This window comes from Nomascus leucogenys, chromosome 4 (assembly GCF_006542625.1).
Source record: "Nomascus leucogenys isolate Asia chromosome 4, Asia_NLE_v1, whole genome shotgun sequence".
Taxonomy (NCBI): Eukaryota; Metazoa; Chordata; class Mammalia; order Primates; family Hylobatidae; genus Nomascus; species Nomascus leucogenys.
The window spans coordinates 105,849,089-105,873,471 of NC_044384.1; the positions used below are offsets into that span (position 1 = coordinate 105,849,089).

The 24,383-nt window shown below is 39.7% G+C and overlaps 1 protein-coding gene and 1 non-coding gene across 2 annotated transcripts in view; one reads left to right on the forward strand and one right to left on the reverse strand.

The window, feature by feature from the left end:
- The window catches only part of SACM1L (SAC1 like phosphatidylinositide phosphatase), a 57,104-nt gene extending 36,591 nt beyond the window's left edge, over positions 1-20,513 (reverse strand). The window contains exons 1-4 of the mRNA XM_003256968.3: positions 20,278-20,513; positions 6,045-6,142; positions 4,311-4,385; positions 2,332-2,459 (exon numbers count right to left, since the gene is read on the reverse strand). Of these exons, the coding sequence (XP_003257016.1) occupies positions 2,332-2,459; positions 4,311-4,385; positions 6,045-6,142; positions 20,278-20,309 (333 nt within the window). The 5' untranslated portion in view covers positions 20,310-20,513. The remainder of the gene's footprint in view (positions 1-2,331; positions 2,460-4,310; positions 4,386-6,044; positions 6,143-20,277) is intronic.
- A 190-nt stretch (positions 20,514-20,703) lies between these two features.
- Positions 20,704-20,776, forward strand: TRNAR-ACG. Its single transcript has one exon. It is a non-coding gene; the product is annotated as a tRNA-Arg (tRNA).
- Positions 20,777-24,383: the final 3,607 nt, after the last annotated feature.

The following is a 24,383-nucleotide window of genomic DNA, read 5'->3' on the forward strand; positions in this document are numbered from 1 at the left end:
TTTATTCTCAAGGGCAGAAGAGTGGTTTTAACAAAACATCACCTTCAGTTATGGCCTACTGTGTGCCAGGTATTTTCCAAAGATTCCCTTTAATCTTCACAACAGCCCTGCTAAGTTAGCATAGCTATCTTCATTTGACAAATAAAACACATAAATTTATGAGCGGCCCAATAATGCAGATGGCAAAAAAAAGATACTAACATCATCCACATTCTCAAGAAACGTTCCCTGGTTTGGGATGGATGAGAAGTAAAATGGAATTCTTTTTCTTTAAAACAAAGATTAAAAAGTCCAGTAAAAGCAGTATTTATCTTTATTTTTGGGAAACCATTTTAACTAGCTTTCCCAGTGAATACCAAGATTGACATTTGTTTTTATCCTTGTTTTAAAAAACAATTGTTAATGTTTAGTAACGTTTAATCATTACTAAATGATTAGCTTGTTAATCTACATGTTACAAATCTACATAGACAAATTTTTTTATTTGTGCTCAGACATGCTTTTAAAATTAGCTACACAGCTTGACAACAAAGAATAACAATCAAGAAGAAATTGTCTAAGTAAATATGACTGGTCTATTAAATAAACACAGCTGTTTTTATTTCTTTAAAATATGCCTAGTAGAGAATGAATATATTGATATATATTTCTTGATATATATAATAAAAAAGAAATTCTAAAGTATAAAAAGCATATCTTGTAGTTTTACTTAGGTAGGCAGTGCTATAATTTTATTTTTTAAAATGTTTATCCTAAGTTATATGTTTTAGAATAATATATTTTCTTCTAGAAACAAACATTCTTATAAATTGGGTATAAAAATACAACTTAAAATTTTTAAATAGCAAACATGTAACTAAAATTACATTAAGAAAATAATCACTCTCAATAGGTATATATCTCTAAACAATGTTGACTTTCAAAAGTAAGTTTCAAAGAATCAGAACAGGGCAATGCCATTCATGTAAGTTTCATACAAACTCCGAGCAAAAACAGATCCTGTTTAAATATGAATACAGGCAGTCTTTACTTTGTAAAGTGGGAATGTAAAAATTACCATGTTATTTTCATCTTAATAATCTTAAGCTATCTTAACAGTCAATTGTAAAAACTATGATTGTTTCATGACTTTTAAAAATTATCGTCAAAACATTAAAAACTCTATTGTAAGTTACAGATAAGTTATAGATATTAACTTATATAGTTATAAGTTGTAGATATTAACTTGTAAGTTATATATAGTAAATTATAAGCATAAATGAATTATAAAACTAATATTTAGCACATTGTAATTTAAAACATTAGAAACACCGAGAATAAAAAATATTTTATTTCTTTGTAAAAAAATTTATCAAGAGACTTGAACAGTGCTTGCCTTCTTCTTGTCATATAGATTAAGATACAGAATATCTCTTCTATCCCTGGTGAACTGTCATACACCTTCCTAAGTCTAAACCAACTTCTGACATTTTATCCTTTTCACTTTCAACATTGGGAAATATCTCCGAGGTTTCCTTTAATGGAAGTCTGTTGCAGGCATCACTTCCTCTGGGATACTGTCATCCTTTTCGTCACAGCCACTCCATCATTAATGTCGGTCAGTTCGCCTGCACTAGGACCTCTGGCTGCGTACCTACAGTCCCTTGAATGGTGATAGTGTCAGCATTCCCATGGTCAGCTACTTCTTCTATGCTCCATTTATGTTCAATTTCAATTTCTCTTCCAGAGTTGTTGCTTTTTGTTTTTTGCACCTTCATCTTTGGTGGGTTAATTCTTCAGTTAATAAACTGGAGTAACTGAAATTTAAGCCATGCTGTTTGGGGATTGGTGTTAACTAAACTATGGTTACTGAAATCTGTGCATACAGGAATAGTGCAAAAGGAAAACTGCCTGAAAGAATATATACACATTTCATAAGCATACATACACACTTACATTCACATGTGGTAAAAATAGAGAAAACCTCTCTGGGAAAGAAGCGAATGAGTTAAGAGGAGTAGAACTTCAAAGGTATTTATATTTTATTTCTTTACAAAGAGGATATGAAGTTAAATCTGGTGTTGAGTACATGTGCATTTCTGTTTTCCCTTCTCTCCATATGAAATTGCATAATTTAAGAACTGAATCTTTTTTTAAAAAAAAAACAAGAGCAACAAATGATTTAAAAAATATTTTTTATGCTTAGGTAGAAAAGTAGTTAGAGTGACCTTACTCTATAGGTTGTTAAAATAATTACAGCATTCTTTGTATTCCACAACGCCCTCACCCTCCTCTCCCCAGCCCATGCCACTTCTTTGGGCTTTGCAATTAGTAACAATTTCCAGTTCTTACCTGAATATCAGTTAAGTGCAACATTGTCTTCTTATAAGAAAGGACATCAAAATCTGTTGCTTTCCAGATTACATGATTGAAAAATTCACCTACTTTTATCTTTTTGGTAATGACTATAAGATAATTACCTGCAAAAAGCAAGCCAAACACACATAATTATAAAAATAGAAAAACTCTAAAGGTAGAAATAGGAGTCCTTATTGTTTAACTTTAAAGGCTAGTAGAGAGGCCAGACGCGGTGGCTCACGCTTGTAATCCCAGCACTTTGGGAGGCCGAGGCGGGCGGATCACGAGGTCAGGAGATCGAGACCACGGTGAAACCCCGTCTCTACTAAAAAAAACAAAAAATTAGCCGGGCGTGGTGGCAGGCGCCTGTAGTCCCAGCTACTTGGAGAGGCTGAGGCAGGAGAATGGCGTGAACCTGGGAGGCGGAGCTTGCAGTGAGCTGAGATTGCACCAATGCACTCCAGCCTGGGCGACAGAGCGAGACTCCGTCTCAAAAAAAAAAAAAAGGCTAGTAGAATGAGACTACATTGTGCCACTCAGATAAAAGGCCCATTTTTAAAGCAACCTTACAATTTATGAATAGAAAGGCCAGCATATTATTTAGAAAAATTCTTACTGAAAGGTCACGTTTTTCTCAAAAAAGATAAAAGCAAAAGCTTTTCATAACCAAAGCATTTGTCTTAGTAAATGGAAAGTAGAGACAGAAAATACTTCTCTCTTTCATCACCCCCAAGGGATACAGGCCTCTGCTAATCATTTCCCAGCAGGCAGCTTAAAGCATCAGGACGTGAGATCTGACACTACAGGGCAATGTCCCTTCCACACCACTCCTATGTCCTTCATGTCTCTCTAAATGGTAGAGAAGTGTGCTGGAGCAGTATACCTAACTGACTGCTGCAATATTACAAGGATGAGTGGTCAGGAATCAAGGAGTCATCACAACATCATGCACAATACACCAATCCTGACCTTGCCACCTCCTCACCCAAGAAATATATAAAACAGAGTAACCCTTTCCTACTCAATTAATTCTTCAGGTCTGTTCCACACTCTACCCACAAGTGCCCTCTCTGAAAATTTTGCCATGTACATGTCTCTCCTGGAACTTGTCACACTGTACTGCAGTAATTTACTATTTACACACCTCTCTCACTAGACTGTGAACTGCAGGGCAAAATGGCCTTTCATCCTTTATAACTCAGCATCTAGCATGGTGCCTGAAACAACAGGAACTTCAAACAAGCTCAATCAAATTAAATCTAAACAAAAATCACCTTCTTAACAACTCAGAACCAAGTAACATTTGCTAACATGCACTATGTCCTATTAGCACAGGGCTGAAGGTGTAGAATACCCTGGTCCCTGATGCATTAAAAATTTTATTTACAGGCTGGGCGTGGTGGCTCACGCCTGTAATCCCAGCACTTTGGGAGGCTGGGGCGGGTGGATCACCTGAGGTCAGGAATTCAAGACCAGCCTGACCAACATGGTGAAACCCCGTCTCTACTAAAAATATAAAAAATTAGCCGGGCGTGGTGGCAGGCACCTGTAATCCCAGCTACTCAGGAAGCTGAGGCAGGAGAATCACTTGAACCCAGGAGGCAGAGGTTGCAGTGAGCTGAGATCATGCCATTGCACTCCAGCCTGGGCAACAAGAATAAAACTCCAACTCAAAAAAAAAAAAAAATTTATTTACATACTCCATTTGTGAAAATTATCTCGCTAAGGATTTCAACTCTAACTGAAATACAACAAAATACAAAACTTTTTTTTAAATAATAGAACCTCACGCTGATAAATTTTACCATTTGGGGAGTATTTCTTTTAAAAATTGATGACAAATACTTAACCAAGAGATTTCCTGCTTAAAGCATGATACAAAGTATTACTTCATCGTATACTCACTCTAATATTATCAATTTAACTACCTTGTTAATTACCTTCTTTGCCCATCTTAGCTTATTTTCTCTTACCTGCCACCAAATGGATTGTGCCCAGTATACCAAATATTGGTCTTGTGACAGCTGAAGGAGGAACATCTTTCTTGACTTTAAAAGAAAGGAAAGAAAGAAAAATCACACACAAAAAGCTCACCAACAGAAACAGAAATTTAGTTTGATTTCAGTAGTTACTTTGACTACATCAATTTGCATGATTTGTTCTAAGAAAAGCAACATTCCTAAACTTAAATGCACTATTGATAGAGCTATTAAGTTATGTAAACTGGAGTGTAATAGCAATAAAACTGTGATAACTCCTAGAATGTACGTTAGGCTTTTTCATGGAAGAAAAAATAATCCCATTAGGATTATTGGGAATGCCATAGTCTGCATTCCCAATGGTGAAAACAAACTGGCTAAGAAACTGTCAGCAAGTCAGTCCCTCATCAGTACTGACTTTGCGTGGAAGTATTTTATCATGTGTCTTACTGATGACTGTTTGGCATCATCATCTTTACATTCAAACTATTCATGACCTTTAGCTTTTCAGTCTATTCAAATGGGTCTGCAATCTCTACCTACAAATAAAACGTTACTGAAAAATCAAGAATAACTGAAAATACACCCACATTAAAGCTCTTGTATGACACTAGGTTGTATCAACATGGTATAAAGAGTAGTATAATTTAAACTTTAGGAGAAGTGTACTAACACTAGTTAAAACCAATCAGCTCTCTTGAGAGAGCAGCCACCAAGCAACAGACAAATAGGAAATGTCAAATTATCAAACTAAAACAGAGCTCTAATAGTACCTACCAGAATTGCCACATAATCAAAAAAACAGAAATTTTATAGCCATACTTGTCTTACACCCCATTATCTCATGGAATATATTTTCGTATTTCACTTCACCACTCAAAGGCTATTTACTGAATGTCTACTCTATGGTTATTCAAATATTGTACTTTAAGAAAAAAATAAATATAGAACTCTAGGGGTGAATTAGAATCTTTAAACAAATGAAATATGAAATTCTAAATATGTTATCACATGGTATATTAATTTGCCACCAAAATTATTTCGTATTTATCTATTTGGAAGTCAGGGTGGTCCACACAAGTGAAAAAAAATTTGTTTTTCACCTCCCAGAAAAGCAAAACCAAAGTATAACTGGATAGGTAGATAAAACTTATAAACATCATTTGCCTAAGAACACCTACAAGTTTTAGTCAGTGATGTATATTTTATTTTTCATTTATTAAATTTCCTCATAGTCATGAAAGCTTTCAAAACAAAAGCAGCTGTTAAAATTCCATACTCTTAAAGCTGAAACAACTTTTTCACTCTCAAATGTCTTAAATCTTACAGCTAGAAAGAAGCTTAGCTATCTAAACCAATCCTGTTAAAATACAGCTAAGGGAAAAAAAGTAATAAATATTATGTTTTTAAATCCTTACAGACAGTAAAATGCTACCTAAAATTTTCAAGATCATTTCTCCTTTTCACAAAAAAGGAGACAGCATAAAATTGATGCACAAAAATTACAGGTTGGTGCAAAAGTAATTGTGGTTTTTGCCATTACTTTTCATGGCAAAAACCGCAATTACTTTTGCACCAACCTATGAATGAGGTAGCAAGAATAAAAATTTTAATAAGAATGCACTCAGAGATCCACACACTAACATACCTCTGAGTGATGTTTTTTAATTATTGTAATTTATGTATAAAATCTTTCTCCCTAAACTTCTAAATCTGGCTGTAAAATACCTGCAAGGGTAACCTCTGTGGACACACGGTCAATGGTAAGTACGTCATCTGCTCCATCATCACAAGCTTCCACAAAAAATTTTTCAGGTGTGATATGCCTAAGAAGAAATGTAAAACATAAATAACTAAACCAAATGAAATGAAGACTTCTAAAAAACTACTTATTATGACAATTACAGAGTATAAATTAGACATCATTTTCCCAGCTTCTAAAAGGACAAAGCTGTTAAGTTTGCTGTCCTTATGAGTTCACTGCAACTCTTTTCACTTGTATATTTGATGCTGACAAGGTTTTGATTTGCTATGAAACCATCAATTTAACGTATACAAAAAATACCATAATCAAATCTAGTTTATTATATTCAACAGGGTACAGAAGGTAATGTAGCATAGTAGGAACAGAGCCTACAGAACCAGACTACCAGTAGTGTGACCTTAGGCAAGTTACTCATTCTCTCTGATCCTCTTATTCCCTTTCTGTAAAATAACGATAATACCAGATTCATCATGCAGCATCGTGTGAATTAAATGAGCTAATCTTTGGTAAGTACTTTGAACATTTGACGCATAGTAAGCAAGAGGTATTAGCTAAAAATAGTAAGAAATGCATTTTAAATAAAATATTTCCAGGAAATTTTTAAAAATAAATTACTTTAACATTCGGGGGGGTGTTTTTTTTAGAAACCCATATATATTCCTGAAAAAAACTTCTCATTCTGGAAAATAAAAAATAAAGGAGGTAGAAATACGGTTGAGAGAGACTACTTAAAATTTATGCAACTTTGTAATTAGGGTCTAACAAAAATAACAGTTGGTTTCTCAAGAAACAAATAGTTCAGGCAAGCAACTCAGCATGGTAAGGGACTGACTCAGTATATACAAAATATTAACAGAATAAAGTAAAACTGCGTTTTAGTCTGCAGGCACTAAAACGACGCAGACTGAAGTAGAACTCCAAGCCACTGATGGAGACTGTTGTTTTAAGGTAGGCACAGGAGAAGATACAATCTTTCAGAAGCTGAGCAAGGCTGGGGAGGGAGGCTGAGTCCAAGAACTATTTCTTTTTCCAGAAACTAATCTTTATTGTTCACAAACCAGACTTAAAAGAATTTCTATCTGTTCTATCTGTGCAGCAGCCAATCTGAGGGCTTTTTCCTTTCCAATTCTACTCCCACTTGCCTATGAAAAATCTCATTCAAACCCACACAACCATCATGGACATCATTTTCTATTTACCAATTGTGTATAAGCTATTTGGCATTATAGAAAAATGTCCTGTAGCAAAACAAACTCTTTTGACTCTTTTTTACTGTAAGTTCGCTGAGGAATAATCAATCCTTAATTACTCAAATGTAACTTAAAACCTTCTATGGTTCATCTGTAACTAATTAAATATTAGGCTAGTTTCCTTCATTTGGGGGGATATGCTAAATAAAGGAAAATCAATACAACAAAGAAAGCAAATCTGCTTCAAATACAGCAATCTTCAATTTAACCTGAACACAACAGTTCATTCCTTTTTATTTCTGAATAGCATTCCATTGTACGGATATATCATAATTTGTTGATCCATTCATTTGTTGATGGCTATTTGGTAATTTTGGTTTTGGGTTACTATGAATAAAGGAAAGGTTCTAGGAACATTCTTGTATAAAAGTCTTAAGGCAGATGTTCACTTCTCTTGGTTAACTCCCTAGAAGTGGAACAGCTGGATCATATGGCACATATATGTTTAACTTGTGCGGGAGGGGAGAAAAAGGAGGGATTACAGGCACGAGGAAACGTTTCAGGGTGACGGATACGTTCACTATTGTAATACTGGCAATGGTTTCACGGGTGTAAAAATGTCAAAATTTATGAAACTGTACACTTCCCTTTTCCATGTGTGTAGTTTATTGTATGTCAACTAAACTTCAATAAAGCTATAAAAAGAAAACAAAGTGAGAGGTCCTAAAACCAAAGAAATATAAAGAACTTCCAGACATCTAGTCTTAAGCCATTTTTTTTTAAATCCACTATTTCAGTCCATATCTACAGAAGATGTTTTATGGAAGGCGGCTCACTGCCGCCTCCATCTCCTGGGTTCAGGCAATTCTTCTGCCTTAGCTAGCGGGGATTACAGGCATGCGCCACCACGCCTGGTTAATTTTTGTATTTTAAGTAGAGACAGGGTTTCACCGTGTCCGCCAGGCTGGTCTCAAACTTCTCACCTCAAACGATCTGCCTGCTTCCACCTCCTAACGTGCTGGGATTACAGGTGTGAGCCACCGCACCCGGCCGAGAAAAACTTTTAATTGCTTATAATGGAGTTTAAATGCATTTAAACTCTCCTCACCTGTAAGACCTTTAAAATGAAAATTATTTGGACAAAAATCAATAAACTGAAAAGTCACACTTGTTTCCACATACAACTTTGGAGGTATAACTTAATAGGTACATTTCAGTCAGCAATAAAGTATTTATTATAAAATCAGCTGTTTATAAGAGCACAAAAGTCATACGCACACACAGATGTTTTACATTCCAAGTGTAAGCCATTAACATTTACCAAAAGGCTACCGCATACTAAGCATTATGCAAGCACTAGGGGCTATGCAGCAGGTGATGAATACATTCCAGGGAAAGCTGAGCCAGGAATTTCAGTGCTTTGTTTTGGGGACTCACTGATGGTAGGCACGGAATTGGGATTCAAACTAGTTTTGTAAAAGTCTAAAGGCTATAATTTTTTTTTTCACCATACTGTATTACTAGAATTTGAAGACATCATCCTTTGGTAGGCTGGCACAGATACATTGTTGTGTTCAAAATTGACCCTGGTTAGTAAAAAAAAAAAAAAAAAGTAAAGAAATGTTTTTAAAACCCAGGTTTAATAAAATTTAAGGTCTTTCCGTTTAAAATAATTTTTAAAAAGTTTTGTCACCTCGAGACCCAAACACTAAGGCATCTAAAAATTCATTTGAGGAAAGGATTTCATTCCTTGCTGCCATTCTCAGCCTTCTTTCCATTAAAAAGAGACAGAGGCTGGGTGCCGTGGCTCACGCCTGTAATCCCACCACTTTGGGAGGCCCAGGCAGGTGGATCATTTAAGGTCAGGTGTTCGAGACAAGCCTGGCCAACATGGTGAAACCTCATCTCTACTAAAAATACAAACATTAGCTGGCCATGGTGGTGCATGCCTGTAGTCCCAGCTACTTGGGAGGCTGAGGCATGAGAATCGCTTAAGCCCAGGAGGCAGAGGTTGCAGTGAGTTGAGATCACACCACTGCACTCCAGCCTGGGCAACAGAGTGAGACTCTGTCTCAAAAAAATAATTAAAGTAAAATAAAATAAAAAGAGATAGAACTGATAGGTAAGGGTGGATGACAGAATACACATGATATGCTCAGCACTAAGAGGGGACTCCAGGCATTATTAAAATTTTACTAAATGGTTTCAGACCACTGGGTTTTAACATTTTTTTTTACACTTCCACCGTCTTTAGTGTCTTGACAAAGCCATCACCACTGCTCCTATTCGGCTGCTTTACTTTTACAACCAGGACAAAGTTACAGGTTTCAGAAAGGTCTCAGGAAGGTGACACGGTTTTGACCACAGAGTAAAGTCCACGGGCTTTATTACATCCATTTTCTTCATAATACTCAGAGGTCTACATCTTTTAAGTTCACAGCTGTATTTTGGGGGACAGAGTTGCCATAATTTATTTCTCCAGACAAAGGGTGTGTTACCTCTTCAATAACTAATGCTATTTTTAACATAAAAAGATTATTATTCACCAAGCTCAGAAATCAAATTCCTCCACTTTTTTATATTAGGCACAAAAACACAAAGCTTGCATCTAAATAAACAGCCAACAGAGAAATGCATATTGCTTGCCTTCGACAGCTCACCCTTCCTACACTCTGACCACCTGTATTTACATAAATGCATTTAAACTCTCCTCACCTGTAAGACCTTTAAAATGAAAATTATTTGGACAAAAATCAATGAACTGAAAAGTCACACTTGTTTCCACATACAACTTTGGAGGTATAACTTAATAGGTACATTTCAGTCAGCAATAAAGTATTTATTATAAAATCAGCTGTTTATAAGAGCACAAAAGTCATACGCACACACAGAAAAAAACTATCTCCATTATAGGCAATTAAAAGTTTTTCTCGGCCGGGTGCGGTGGCTCACACCTGTAATCCCAGCACTTTAGGAGGTGGAAGTAGGCAGATCGTTTGAGGTGAGAAGTTTGAGACCAGCCTGGCCAACACGGTGAAACCCTGTCTCTACTTAAAATACAAAAATTAACCAGGCGTGGTGGCGCATGCCTGTAATCCCCGCTAGCTAAGGCAGAAGAATTGCCTGAACCCAGGAGATGGAGGCGGCAGTGAGCCAAGGTCACACCATTGCATTCCAGCCTGGGCGACAGAGTGAGACTCTGTCTCAAAAAAAAGTCAAGCAAATAACAAGAACCAAGGCACTTTTTAATTCTAGGAAAAACAAAACATTTTTATAAAGAAATGTAATTATGATATACCATGAGGCTTCATTTGAACCACAGCTACGTAAACCACAGCCCAGCCTAACATGAGCATTTTTATAGATATGGAGTAAAATACCAGAAGTTGCTTAAAAAAGTAGATGCCTCTGTTATTATAAGCTTTGTATATTACTTACTTTTAAACCATATACTTAAGATTGAAATAAAAATAAGATTTAAAAACTGTATTATAGGCCGGGCGCAGGGGCTCATGCCTGTAATCCCAGCACTTTGGGAGGCCGAGGCGGGTGGATCACAAGGTCAGGAGATTAAGACCATCCTGGCCAACATGGTGAAACCCGTCTCTACTAAAATACAAACAAAAAAATTAGCTGGGTGTGGTGGTACATGCCTGTAGTCCCAGCTACTCGGGAGGCTGAGGCAGGGGAATCGCTTGCTTGAACCCAGGAGGTGGAGGTTGCAGTGAGCTGAGATCACGCCACTGCACTCTAGGCTGGCGACAGAGCAAGACTCCATGAGGTTAGGAGTTCAAGACCAGCCTGGCCAACATGGTGAAACCCCATCTCTACTAAAAATACAAAAATTAGCCAGGCATGGTGGCAGGCACCTGTAATCCCAGCTACTCAGGAGGCTGAGGCAGGAGAATCGCTTGAACCCGGGAGGCGGAGGTTGCAGCGAGCAGAGATCGCGCCATCGCACTCCAGCCTGGGGGACAAGAGCGAGACTTCGTCTCAAACAAAAAAAGTATTATAACAAAGTATACAAATAAGAGTAATTATGGATCAAGGTAGAGATGTCTAGCTCAAAAGTCCTGAGGCCTTTGCTTGATCTTCTCTCTCTGAGAGATGCTGTTGGAATCTAAGTTGCTGATGCTGCCATCAGGCTATTCTGATGTCACTGAAAGTGGTATCTCTAGGCTTAAGAATTGGAGCAATGAAAATGTGACCAGTGACTGCCAGGGAATCAACATTTCTAGGGATGGTAATTATAAGTAATGACTCACAATTCTGTTAACTGTAACAGCAGGTATCATCCTAACTCACAGCACCTACATATATGCCCTTACTGTTCTCTTCCTCTCATTTCCCACCACTTTTGTATTGGTCTTAATACTGATCTGAAGCATAACTGTTTTAGGTAATAAATTTTATTCTACGTTTTATGCTTCCCAGGCTTCATTTCAAAAGCCAGTGAAATTAACTTTAACTCTCTAGCACTTCAACAGTCAAAAACAATTAAGTAAACATTCAGTGGTGTAATTTTTGCTGGTGTGTATTGTTTTACTGCTATTTTTGTGTTTAAATCTTCACCAAACAAGCTATTATATTACTTATTTTATGAAATGGATTTCAGAAGACAAGATTCAATCCAAGAAGATTATTTGGTCATTATCTATACTGTTGATAACAGATCTCTAAGGTTCAAAGTAATACTGTAAACTAAAAAGGGTTCTGGTCCTATATAAACTATCTAGTGAGATGATTAGCCTCCAATTCACTATTAACTCTAACTGAACGAGAATCCTACCAAGTATCTGTCAAGACAAGGGGATCCGGTATCTACCCAGAGTTCTGGTTCCCATTAATAAGACACATACTATGGAAGATACATTAAAATAGCATAATACTTGTATAATAATTGCTTCTATTTTGACTACCTTCACTCAGTTGCTTATTTTGCTTTTAAGGATTACTGTCCAAGAATGGGATAAAAAAGAAAAAGTGGCTGGATACAGCGCTCATGCCTGTAATCCCAGCACTTTGGGAGGCTGAGGCAGGAGGACTGCTTGAGCCCAGGAGTTTGAGACCAGCCTGCGCAACGTGGCAAAACCCCGTTTCTACAAAAAATGCAAAAATTAGCCGGGTGTGGTGGTATACACCTGTGGCCTCAGCTACTCAGGAGGCTGAGGTCAGAGGATCACTTGAACCTGGGAGGCAGAGGCTGCTGTGAGCCAAGATCGCACCACTGCACTCCAGCCTGGGCAACAGAGCAAGACCCTGTCTTAAAAAAAAAAGAAAAACAAAGCAGGAGGATCTTGAGGCCAGGAGTTTGAGACCAGCCTGGTCAACACAGCGAGATCTCATCTCTACAAAAAATGTTGAAACAAAGAAAAAAGAAAGAATCAACACTTAGATTGCTTCCCCCTTTTTGACTGGTGTGAATAATGCTGCTATGAACGGGGGTATACAAATCTCTCTTTGAGACCTTACTTTTAATTATTTTGAGTATCCCAGAGTGGAATTGGGACTAAAAGCTAAATGCAACAAAGGCAGTTCTGGTATTACACTTAATACAAATGCATTTAATCTTTTAGTCACCTGGGATTCAACAGCTCTTAAGAGTGTTTTTAAAAAATTAGTTTTGTTAAATTTAAAGAAAAGCAATATCTTTAATTATAATATTAACATCAAATATTTTTATTTTCTTTCAGTGTTGGCATTGTGATTTTCTAGTGTCTGAAAACATTTATCTCCCATGTAACATTCCCATCTTATTTCAGACAACTGACCTCTTTAAAATCCTGTCAAATCAATGAGTAAAACTGGCCCACTACACAAACATTACTACTTACCAACCTCATACCCATTAAAATGGTTATTATCTAGAAGGAAAAAAAAAAAAAAACCAGGATAGAAAATAACAAGTGTTGGCGAGGATGTGGAGACATTGGAATCCTGGCGCTTTGTGGGTGGGAATGTAAAACGGTGCGGCCACTATGGGAAAACAGTATGGTGGCCCACTAAAAATTAAAAATACAATCCCCGTATGACCCAACAATTCCACTTCCGGGTATATACTCAAAGTAACTGAAAGTAGGGTTTCAAAAAGGTATTTGCATACTCACATTCATACTGGCATTACACACAATAGCCAAAAAGGTGAACGCCACCTATATGTCTATCAACAAATGAACAAACGAAATGTGGTACATACATATAATGGAATATTATTCAGCCTTAAAAAGTTAATTCTGGGCCGAGCACAGTGGCTCAGGCCTGGAATTTCAACACTCTGGGAGGTGGAGGTGGGTGGATCACGAGGTCAGGAGATGGAGACCATCCCAGCTAACGCGGTGAAACCTTGTCTCTACTAAAAATACAAAACAGTAGCTGGGCGTGGTGGCGGGCACCTGTAATCCCAGCTACTTGGGAGGCTGAGGCAGGAGAATTGCTTGAACCCAGGAGGCAGAGGTTGCAGTGAGCCGAGATTGCATCACTGTACTCCAGCCTGGGCGACAGAGCGAGACTCCACCTCGAAAAAAAAAAAAAAAAAAAGGAAATTCTGACATATGCTACAAAATGGATGAACCTTAAGGACATTATGCTAAGTGAAATAAACCAGTCATAAAAGGACAAATACTGCCACTTCATGAGGCATCTAGAGAAGTCAAATGTATAGAGACAGAAAGTACAATGGTGGTTGCCAGGGGCTGGGAGGATACAGAAATGGGAAGTTGTTTAATGGGTAGAGTTTATTTTTGCAAGATGAAAAGGGTTCTGGTGATGGATGGTGATAGTGGTTGTACAACAGGAATGTGCTTATTGCCCCTGAATTGTATACTTAAATATGGTTAAGATGGTAAATTTAATGTTTTATTTTACCACAATTTTTAAAAATAATGAAGCCACTATTTTGCATAGGAGCCACAGTGATATGTCATAAAACTGTAGCAAGAACATATTCCCTTAAAAATCTTACGTAAAGAATTTGGCCGGGCGCAGTGGCTCACGCCTGTAATCCCAACACTTTGGGAGGCCGAGGCGGGTGGATCACTTGAGGTCAGGAGATCAAGACCAGCCTGGCCAACATGGTGAAACTCTGTCTCTGCTAACAACAGAAAAATTAGCTGGGCCTGGTGGTGCATGCCTGTAGTCCCAGCTACACGGGAGACTGAGGCATGAGAATCACTTGAACCTGGGAGGTGGAGGTTGTGGTGAGCCAAGATCGCGCCACTGCACTCCAGTCTGGGCAACAGAGTGAGACTCCAACTCAAAAAAAAAAAAGAATTAAATCAAGGTCTTAATGATCAAATTTAATATATCTCTGGTTGAAAAGACAGAGGCACAATATTTTACTAGGTTTGATGAGCAAAAAGAAAAGAACTTAGTAAAGAAGGATCCCCTGCACATATTACACTCATAGGCGGAAGGTGCTCCTACCTCCCCCATTCATCCTCCCTTTGGGTACCTCCTCACTGAGCCCTCCCTGGTTGCCTCTCCTATAGCTCAAGTTCATCACAGACTCCCCAGGGGCACAACCCAATTCCAAACCAGTTGGTGTTTCTAGAAAGACTCATTCTAATGCTATCCTCTTTCTCAAAACTCCGTGTTCCCACCTACACCTATTCCCTGAATACTCTAAAACCCATTCTCTCAACCAGACTTCTTCACAGGACTAGGTCCAAATTCCACCTAATCTGAAGTTCTAATCCACAGCACAATCTACCAGAGCCCCATATCTTCCAAAGAATTCTCTTCTACCAGCACATTCTGGTCCTAACTCAGCTATGTATGCCTAGCCCTAAAATATTTCAGAGTGCATAAAAACTACCAGGATAGCTAGTTGAACTCACAGATTTCCACCAGTCATCCCCAGAGATTTGCACTCAGTAGGCCTAATGTCGGGCCCTGGAATATGCACTTAAAACAAGCATACCAAGTCATTTGATGTAGCCTAGCACTAACCTAGGCTAGCCAGGTGAGCCTAGGTAAGCCTGAACTAGCCTTAACTCCCAGCCAACTAATGCTTTGGATACAAACCCCATATTGTCTGTGCTAAAACTAATGAGAATAATCCGAGCTACCCTACACCCTTCCCTCCACCGGGAGAGTTCTGTGAATAATATGAATGTTCATTATATTGAACAGATTACATGTGTCTGTATCACAAGGTAGCTTAGATTACATCTGTTTTCAAGGTTGGATCATATCTGCCCTGATGACCTCACAGTTATGACACTCTTTTAAAAATGGCAATTTCCTGAGGAAACAGTATTCTTCAGAGGCATGCCGCAGCCTGATGCAGTATCTTAAGGATTCCCTGCCTTACACCTGGTTTCAATTGACCTTTTAAAAGAAAAAGAAAAAACGCTTTAAATGTATCCAATAATTTTGCACCTCTAACTTTCCACTGAACCTTTCAGAAAGTTATTATGAGCTTGAGGTCATAGGAGCATAAGAAGTGCCAAACCACATTTGATCTCATTTCCCTGCAAAGGAAATGTGACACCTATGCCAAACTGCCAAGGTATTTTAGCTTATATATAAGGATAGATAAGCTTCTTAAAAATTATATTTCCAGTCTAATTGTTTTGCAATTTCAAATTTATCACTGTCTGACATTATCCATGCCTATACAAATGGCTTAAAAAGAAAAATGGAGCCTAACAGGATATTTAGAACTGCCTGGAAGTTTAAAAAGTATGAATTTTAAATTCTGAGCAAATCAATGTTCTGTTTTCCACATTAAACATATGGAAATTCATATGGACATGTCAACTATATTTGGTTGTAAGTGACTCATTTCAATACCTGGCATGTCTGAGGATTAAGGCGAGAGCAATCTGATAACAGAAAAAAAGGTAATACGGATAATGCAATGGAATGGAAAGATCACTGGACTCTGGACCAGCCGCATTCCAAGGCTAGCTCTACCATGGCTTGGCTGTATGATCTCACTTTGTGGCCAAGGGCAATTATTAGACTGTTTTCAACAATGACAGGATACATATCAACCTATGACCTCACAGAGACACTGGGAAGACAATATACATGACATGACTTTTAAGCGTGTTTCTTCAAAAGGATACATTCCAAATTACCCTAGACTGTGTTCTTTTTGCAGTGCTAGTACGTGGTCTATCCTGGAAAGTTCCTTTCATTTACTCAGTTGATTCACTGAGGAGCTGCTCTGCACAAGACTCTATGCTAGGTACTGAGGAGGACTAGAGAAGAAAATGTTAAGGTGTAAACTGGTTGGAGAAACAAAGTACAGCCATGTGCCATGTAACAATGCTTTGGTCAACGACAGACTACATATATGATGGTGATCCCATAAGCTTATAATACTGTATATTTACTGTACCTTTTCTTGTTTATGTATGTATACATACAAAAATCTTTACCATTGTGTTGCAACTGCCTACAGTATTCAGTACAGTAACATGCTGTACAGGTTTGTAGCCTAGGAACAACTGGCTATTCCATATAGCCTAGGTGTGTAGTAGGCTGTACCATCTAGGTTTGTGTAATTATATTCTGATGTTTGTACAAAGAAGTTGCCTAACATATTTCTAAAATATTTCTCAGAATGTATCTCTGTCAGTAAGCGTCACATAACTGTGTACATAATGATTTCATTTCTAAGTGACAAAATGAGAGGTTCAAACAGTACTATGGATTGATCATTCTAGCTTTCCATTCTCTTGTCCATGAGAAAGTCAGTGCACTGTAAACTGATCCTAAGAGACAGAATATATAAATCACATAAACATTTGGTGTCTAACCCCTGTTACAATAATTTTTCATTTTTGGCTTTAAAAACTGTTACCAGAACTCAGTGAAGGAAAAGACATGGAAAGAAAACATTTCTCAAAGAAGGTACCTATGAGGTACACTAAGTACTTCATCTAAACTCTTTGGGCCAGACATGGTGGCTCATGCCAGTAATTCCAGCACTTTGGGAGGCCAGGGTGCATGGATCACTTAAGACCAGGAGTTCAAGTTTCAGCAACATGGCGAAACTGAAAAACAGAAAAAATCAGCCAGGCATGGTGATGTGCACCTGTAGTCCCAGATGCTTGTGGGGCTGAGGTGAGAGGATCACTTGAGCCTGGGAGGCTGAGGCTGCAGTGAGCTGAGCTCACACCACTGCACTCCAGCCTGGGTGACAAGTGAGACCCTGTCTCACAAAAAAAATAAAAATAAAAAACTCTCTTTCAAACCTTACAATAATCCCGTGAAGTATCAACATTCCCATTTACAGACTGAAACACCAAAGGATTGAGTACTATGCCCAGGACACAAAACAAGTAGTCAAGTTAAAATATGAATCCATATCCATTCTGACTAACAAAACCTGAGATCTCTTGGCTCTACCATGGATGTGACCAGTATGTAAAGAGAACAGAGAGGAAAAAGGCATTCTGGGTAGAAGGATCAAAACAATACCCAAGTTTGAAGCTAGAAGGGGATGAGCCAAGTTTTGCAGAAGTGGGGAAAAGGCTCTGGGCAGTTATGGTAAATAAATTAGGCGACAGATTATAAAGAGGCTAGAATATATAGATGGCTAAGAAATGCAAGCTTTATCCTATAGGTCAGTAAGATGGAAGTGGAAATTGTAGGCAGGAAAGTAGAGGATAAAACCAGAGCATTAGAAAGGTGAAATTCAACAGGGCAGAGATGGGCTGGAGAAAAAGCACGGCATAATGCAGACAGAATTATTATTTAAAATCCCAGGTAGGACAGGTGTGGTGGTGTAAATCTGTAGTCCTAGCTCCTCGAGAGGCTGAGGTGGGAGGCTCGCTTAGACTAGGAGTTAGAGGCTGCAGTGAGCTATGATCAAACCACCATACTCCAGCCTGGGCAACAGAATGAGACCCCATCTCTTTAAAGACAAAACGAAACAAAAGAAAAAAACAAGCATTTCAACATTTAAATAAATCCTTTTAGCAATCCTTTTGTAATAAAATAATCGAACTATCTCTTTTGCATGGATATTTCTTAAAACACATCTCTAGACACATTTTAAAAAATGGCTACTATCTCCTACCAATTCTTATACAGAAACCGATTTCACTTCTAAATGCATCCAAAAAAGAATACTCTTTAGGGCAGGAGCCACATTTTAAAACCTTCAACAGCAGCCTCAGAGCAGGAAAGGCCAAAAGGAAGGAATAAAAATGGAAATTCTAACTCATAAACCCCTTGGTAAAGAAAAAGTTGCAAAAAAGTTGTACCTTCATATTTACAGAAATACTCAAAACTTTTTTTTCAGGGGGAAAAAAAGCTAGGACTGACAAATGAGAGAATGACTTTCACATAACCCCAGTTTGACTTTATCATCCAAATAATTTAAGAGTTTCCACTTCTCACAAAAACCAGTACAAAAACATCATTCTTACTACTTAAGGGACAAATTTCCTTTCTCTTTTATGTATACGAGGATTTTGGTTTGTTTTAAGGTCTGAACTGGTTATTTAGTGTTTTGGCAGCTGAAAAACAATCATCATAATTCTCAAGTTCTCCATCCTATTCAATCTTTGCCACGCTACGCTGCATCAAGCCATGGCTCCATATGGCTTAAACACATTTGAGACCTGGTGTAGGATCACATTAAACTCTTCAGTGCCTATCAGATAGACAACAACCTACTTAGCTAGCAGAGCACATGTGACAGTGGCCTGGCCAGAAACGCAGTGGAAGACACTTCCTTCAACTCTTTCACCAAAGACAAGGTGAGCACTTTGCAAAGGGGAACTGGGAGAAAATAGGGAAAGGTGGAGAGGAATATGTGGAGGGAAGTGTGCAGCTAGGGTTTTCAAAGAACATTACAGTAAACAGAAATGGCACAGGGGGTGCACTGTAGAAAATGCAATCATCTTTTTTGCAACACATACAATGTGGAACAGATGACCTCTCTGAATTTTGCACCTCTAACTTTCCACTGAACCTTTCAGAAAGTTACTGGTCTGAGGAGCTTAAGTGCCCAAACCACATTTTAGTGTCATTTCCCTGCAAAGGAAATGTGATATCTATGCCTAACTGCCAAGATACTTTAGCTTATATATAGGGATAGATAAGCTTCTAAAAAATTACATTTGTTTCTCCTACCAGATATTCCCAGGCTGTGGCCACCAGATTTTCAAACGGCCTAGGGTAAAGCATTAAACACGAAGTGAGTACAACAAAATTATTCACAGGCAAGAAAAGCGTGGATGCTAATGGGTAACACTAAGGGAGATAAACACATGTTGTTTTTATTCCAAGACAAACCAAAGCCCTTAAAAACACCTGTTTTATAACTCTTAACAACCAGAGCCTCTCTATCAAAGACTCAGAGCCTCTCTATCAAAGACTCAAGAACTTGGATTTACCGAAAAGTCAATTTGCAGTACCAAAATCATCGAGATTAGCCTCTCGCTGTCGACACAGACTTAAGAACCTGCTTTAGGCTGCAGCTGTTTAAAATTTAAACCAAAGTAAACTCCCTCAGGACCTTAAGACTATTGACTGTACTTTAAATTTTTTCTGCACACTGAAGAGTGGTCAGGCAAGCTTCGATACCCAGATAGGCTGTAACCAAAACAAAGGTTTGTTGATTTGCGTGTAGACTCTGAACTGCCGCTGTAGGTCCGATAAGTAAGAGAAAACTCTTTTTCTCTGTTAAGTCATGCAGATAAATTTAGTCGCTAGCTCTGCGTAGAAAGTGGGGACAAGCGTGCCCTGAAGGGCTGCATCATAACGCCGACCCCGGCTCGGTGGAGGCTCGTCTGCAGCTTCTCTCTTCAGCCGTGGCCGCTGGGGCCGAACACGGTGGAGAAAAGCCGGCGAGCCGCTGGTTCCCGGCCTATGGCTACTCGGGCGAGGCCTAGGAGAGGCCGCGCCGGATGAGGAAGACCGGTAAATGCGAGGAGCGCCCCCACACCCTATCTGCAGCCCGGGACTCAGAAGCCCTCCCCGAGGCCAGGGCCCGCACCTGCCGCCCCGCCCGCCGCGCCTCAGGCCTCTGGCCCGTGGGACTCACAGCTTCAGCTGCTCGTAGGCCGCCGTCGCCATCCTGCACAACCACCTCCTTCCTTCTCTCTCCGCCCGCCCCGCCCCGCGCCGCCACCTCGGCTACAGCTCTACCGGTCACCCTGGCACAGCGGCCGCAGCGCCCAGCCTCGTCCCACCCCTTTCCCCGCCCCGCAGGAGAGCCGGCCTGAACGGGAGGCGGTGGAGGACAAACTAGTGCGCGAGCAAGAGCACGCGAGAGATGCCGCTGACGCGGCGGGTTGGAGTGCGACGAAGAGCGCCGTGACGAAGCCGCTGCGGATTGGTGGAGCGCGTTTTGGGGAAAGGCGGAGCAGCCGGAGCGCGGCGCAGGGGCAAAATGGATCGCTGGTACCCGGAAGCCTGTTCAAACTGTATAAGGGTGATCAGCCATCGCGGAGAGGGGTTCCCCAACTCGGGGCCAGTGGCGCAATGGATAACGCGTCTGACTACGGATCAGAAGATTCTAGGTTCGACTCCTGGCTGGCTCGCGATGTGCGTTTTGTCACACTTGACTTATGTACTACAAGATCTTGGAAAGGTGTGTAGTTACAATGTGAAAGTATTACAAGACTTTGGAAAGGTGTATGGTTAGAAGGTGGAAGTTAAGTATCTAAAATTTTGATGCTACTTTGCTCACAATGTCATCCTTTATCCTTTAAACCTGGAGTTGTCTGAGGTGGTTTGCAAACTGCAAAGCGCTCTGTTCCTAATGATGCACCTGAGAAGTCTGTAAATGGGGTATATTTAGACAAACACCTGGAAAAGTGGCAGTTTGGAGTAGGGAATGCTGTGGCCGGAGGTTAGCAACCGGATGACGCAAAAGCGCATTTAAGGCAGCAGTTCTGGCCTTTCCCCGCCATTGAGCAGAAGCCCCCATAGTGATGTGAGAAGCGGCGCTGTCCCAGTTTACTAGGATGGGGTGGGCTTTGGATCTAACCAGCAGCGAAGAAAACCTGCAGTGCGGCTGCGCGCGGTAGTGGGGGTCCACAAAGCGTCAGAATCTGCAGCAGCCCCGGCCTTTGCGAGCTCCAGCTCCGAAGTCAACCCGGCCCCCAAATTCCACTGGGAAACCTTAAGACACGGGTGTTTTTACAGTAAGAAGAACTCAGGTAATCTTGTATATTACCCCTCATTGTACGGATGCCTGACTTGGACACCCGAGAAGGCGCGAAACGTCTGTGGCCTAAAGGGGACTCGAACCGGGGGATTATATGAGTCATCGGACACTGTCCATTAACCAATCACTCAATCGATCAATTAATTTCCGCAACATAACGTTTTCCCAGATAAAATTATAGATTTTTAAAATATATAAAATTATTGGGAATATTAACGCGATTCCCACCCTAAATCATTACTATTAATTTTTTTTCCTTAAAGCCTTTTTTTCTTCTATATTTTTTAACATGGGTATACTTGCATATGTGTTTTTCCAAATTGGGGTTGTACGGAAATGGGTTCCTCATTTTGTCTCCTTACCTTTTTGTCTGAGATTTAAGGTCATTAAATATTCTTTGAAGATATTTCATCAGAGAGCTAGATATTTTAAGCATAATCCTTATGCTGGGAATTTCGGTTGTTGCCAATTTAACACCTAGAAAAAATGATGCTGCTTAGGAGTTCGAGGCCAGCCTGGGCAACATAGCGAGACCTCATTTCTATTTACTAAATAAATAAATTTTAATTAGCCAAGTGTGGTGGCGTGCACCTATAGTCCTAGCTACTCAGGAGACTGAGGTGGGAGGATCACCTCAGCCTAGGAGGTTGAGGCTGCAGTGAGCTGTGACCATGCCACTGCACTCCAGCCTGAGCAACAGAATGAGACCCTGTGTTGAATTATTATATTATTATCATTTTTTTTTTTTTTGAGACGGAGTCTCGCTCTGTCACCCAGGCTGGAGTGCAGTGGCGTGATCTCGGCTTACTGCAACCTCTGCCTCCCGGGTTCAAGCGATTCTCCTGCCTCAGCCTCCCAAGTAGCTGAGACTACAGGCGTGTGCCACCACGCCTGCCTAATTTTTTGTATTTTTTAGTAGAGACGGGGTTTCACCGTGTTAGCAAGGATGATCTTGATCTCCTGATCTCGTGATTCGCCCACCTCGGCCTCCCAAAGTGCTGGGGTTAGACGTGAGCCACCGTGCCCGGCCGAATTATTTGTCTTTCAAATTTCTAGAGGTGGAACGACCACGTGAACATCTGTAAGGTCCACTTTATGGACATTTTTAAGACTTTTGTTACTTTCTAACTGCCCTCCAAAAAATTAAACCAAAACACACTTCCATCAACAGCACCTGTTTCTCTGTTTTCGTGCATGCTAACCAAAACTGGATATTATAAATTTAATCGTGATTTGCAATTTTCATAATTGGAATATGGAACTTCCTTTTACATGTACTTCTTTATATATTTTCTTTTGATGTATTGAATTTTTTCTTGCAAATTTGTTTTTTTAATATATTAAGGGTATTAACTCTTAAATACATTGCAATCTTTTTTCCAGCTTATGATTTACCTTTTCAAAATTTTTTTAACGGCGGGGCACAGTGGCTCATGCCTGTAATCCCAGCGCTTTGGGAGGCCAAGGCAGGTGGATCACTTGAGGTCAGGAGCTCAAGACCCGCCTGGCCAACATAGTGAAACCCTCTCTCTACTTAAAAATACAAAAAATTAGCCAGGCATGGTGATGCGTGCTTATAGTCCCAGCCACTCAGGAGGCTGAGGCAGGAGAATTGTGAGGCTGCAGTTGGCTGAGATCACGTCACTGCACTCCAGCCTGGGTGACAGAGTGAGACTCTGTCTCAAAAAAAAAGATATATATATATATTTGAACTTGTAGTAATTTTCACTTTTATATATTCAAACTTACTAATATTTGGTTTCTTCTATTATATGATTTTTAAATGTTTTGTTCTTGTGTTGTTTTTACCATTTACTTTAATCCATTTGTCATTTATTTTGTTGCCATTTATCATGATGTAAAGATCAATTAATCTTAAAACCTGACACACTTTATTGTTACTTCATGCCAGGAACTGCTCTAATTCCCTTACTTGGATGAATTCAATTATTCCTTACAACAATTGTTGTACCCGAGCAAGTTAGAAAAACACCACACTTTGAGACGAATTAAGAGTCCTTTATTAGCCAGCGACCGAGAGATGGCTAACGCTCAAAATTTTCTCGGCCCTGAAAAAGGGTCTAGATTTTCTTTTATACTTTGGTTTAGAAAGGGGGGGGGGGGTCTAGTTAAAACAATTTTACAGAAATAAAGTAGGCAAAAAGTTAAAAGGATAAACGGTTACAGGAAAGTAAACAGTTCAAGGTGCAGGGGCTTTCAGACTATTACAAGGTGATAGACCCGGGGCTTTGGGCAGACGAATTCCTGGCAATTGCGGATATAGCTTGCCACAGTATCTTATCAGTTAATTGCATTCTTGGATGTGCTGGGAGTCAACTTGCACAAGTGAAGCCCTTGAGGAAGGGGCTGCCAGTCAAAGAGCCAAGATGGAGTCTGTCTGGCTCTTTTAGCTAGGGGAGAGTCAATTCAGGTGGAAACAAGGCTAGGTGATTAAAGGAAAAGGGAGAGTCTAAAAACAGGGTTAGTAAAAACAAGGTTGGGCATTACACAATCCCATGAGGTAAATTCACTTGTTATCCCCATTTTTACAGATGAGGGAACTAAATTGGCTTAAGGTCGTTGAGCAATTGAGTTATGAAGCCTGAGATAGAACCTGAGTCTGGGCTCTTGACCCCAAGGCCATCCTGCCCTGTGGACTCACTGTACCCCAGAAGACACCGCATGAGTGGGTTCAAGGACAATTCCCTGTCTGGGCATGGATGGCAGTCACATCTGCCACTTACCCCTCACCCCTACTAATTAGCAACAAGAAAGACCCCATTACTAGTCCTGATGATGCTTTTACCCACTATCTCTGGGCTCTTAGACATTTCCTCTCCTTTAATAAAATAGGGGTTTAAGTTGCAGCCTGTCTCATAGGCTTTAGGGGGAAAAAAAATGCTTCCATATGAGCAGCCGCCACCCACTGTCATGTAGAAGGAACTAAGACAGGCAAAGTTTGACGTTTCTTCACCAGT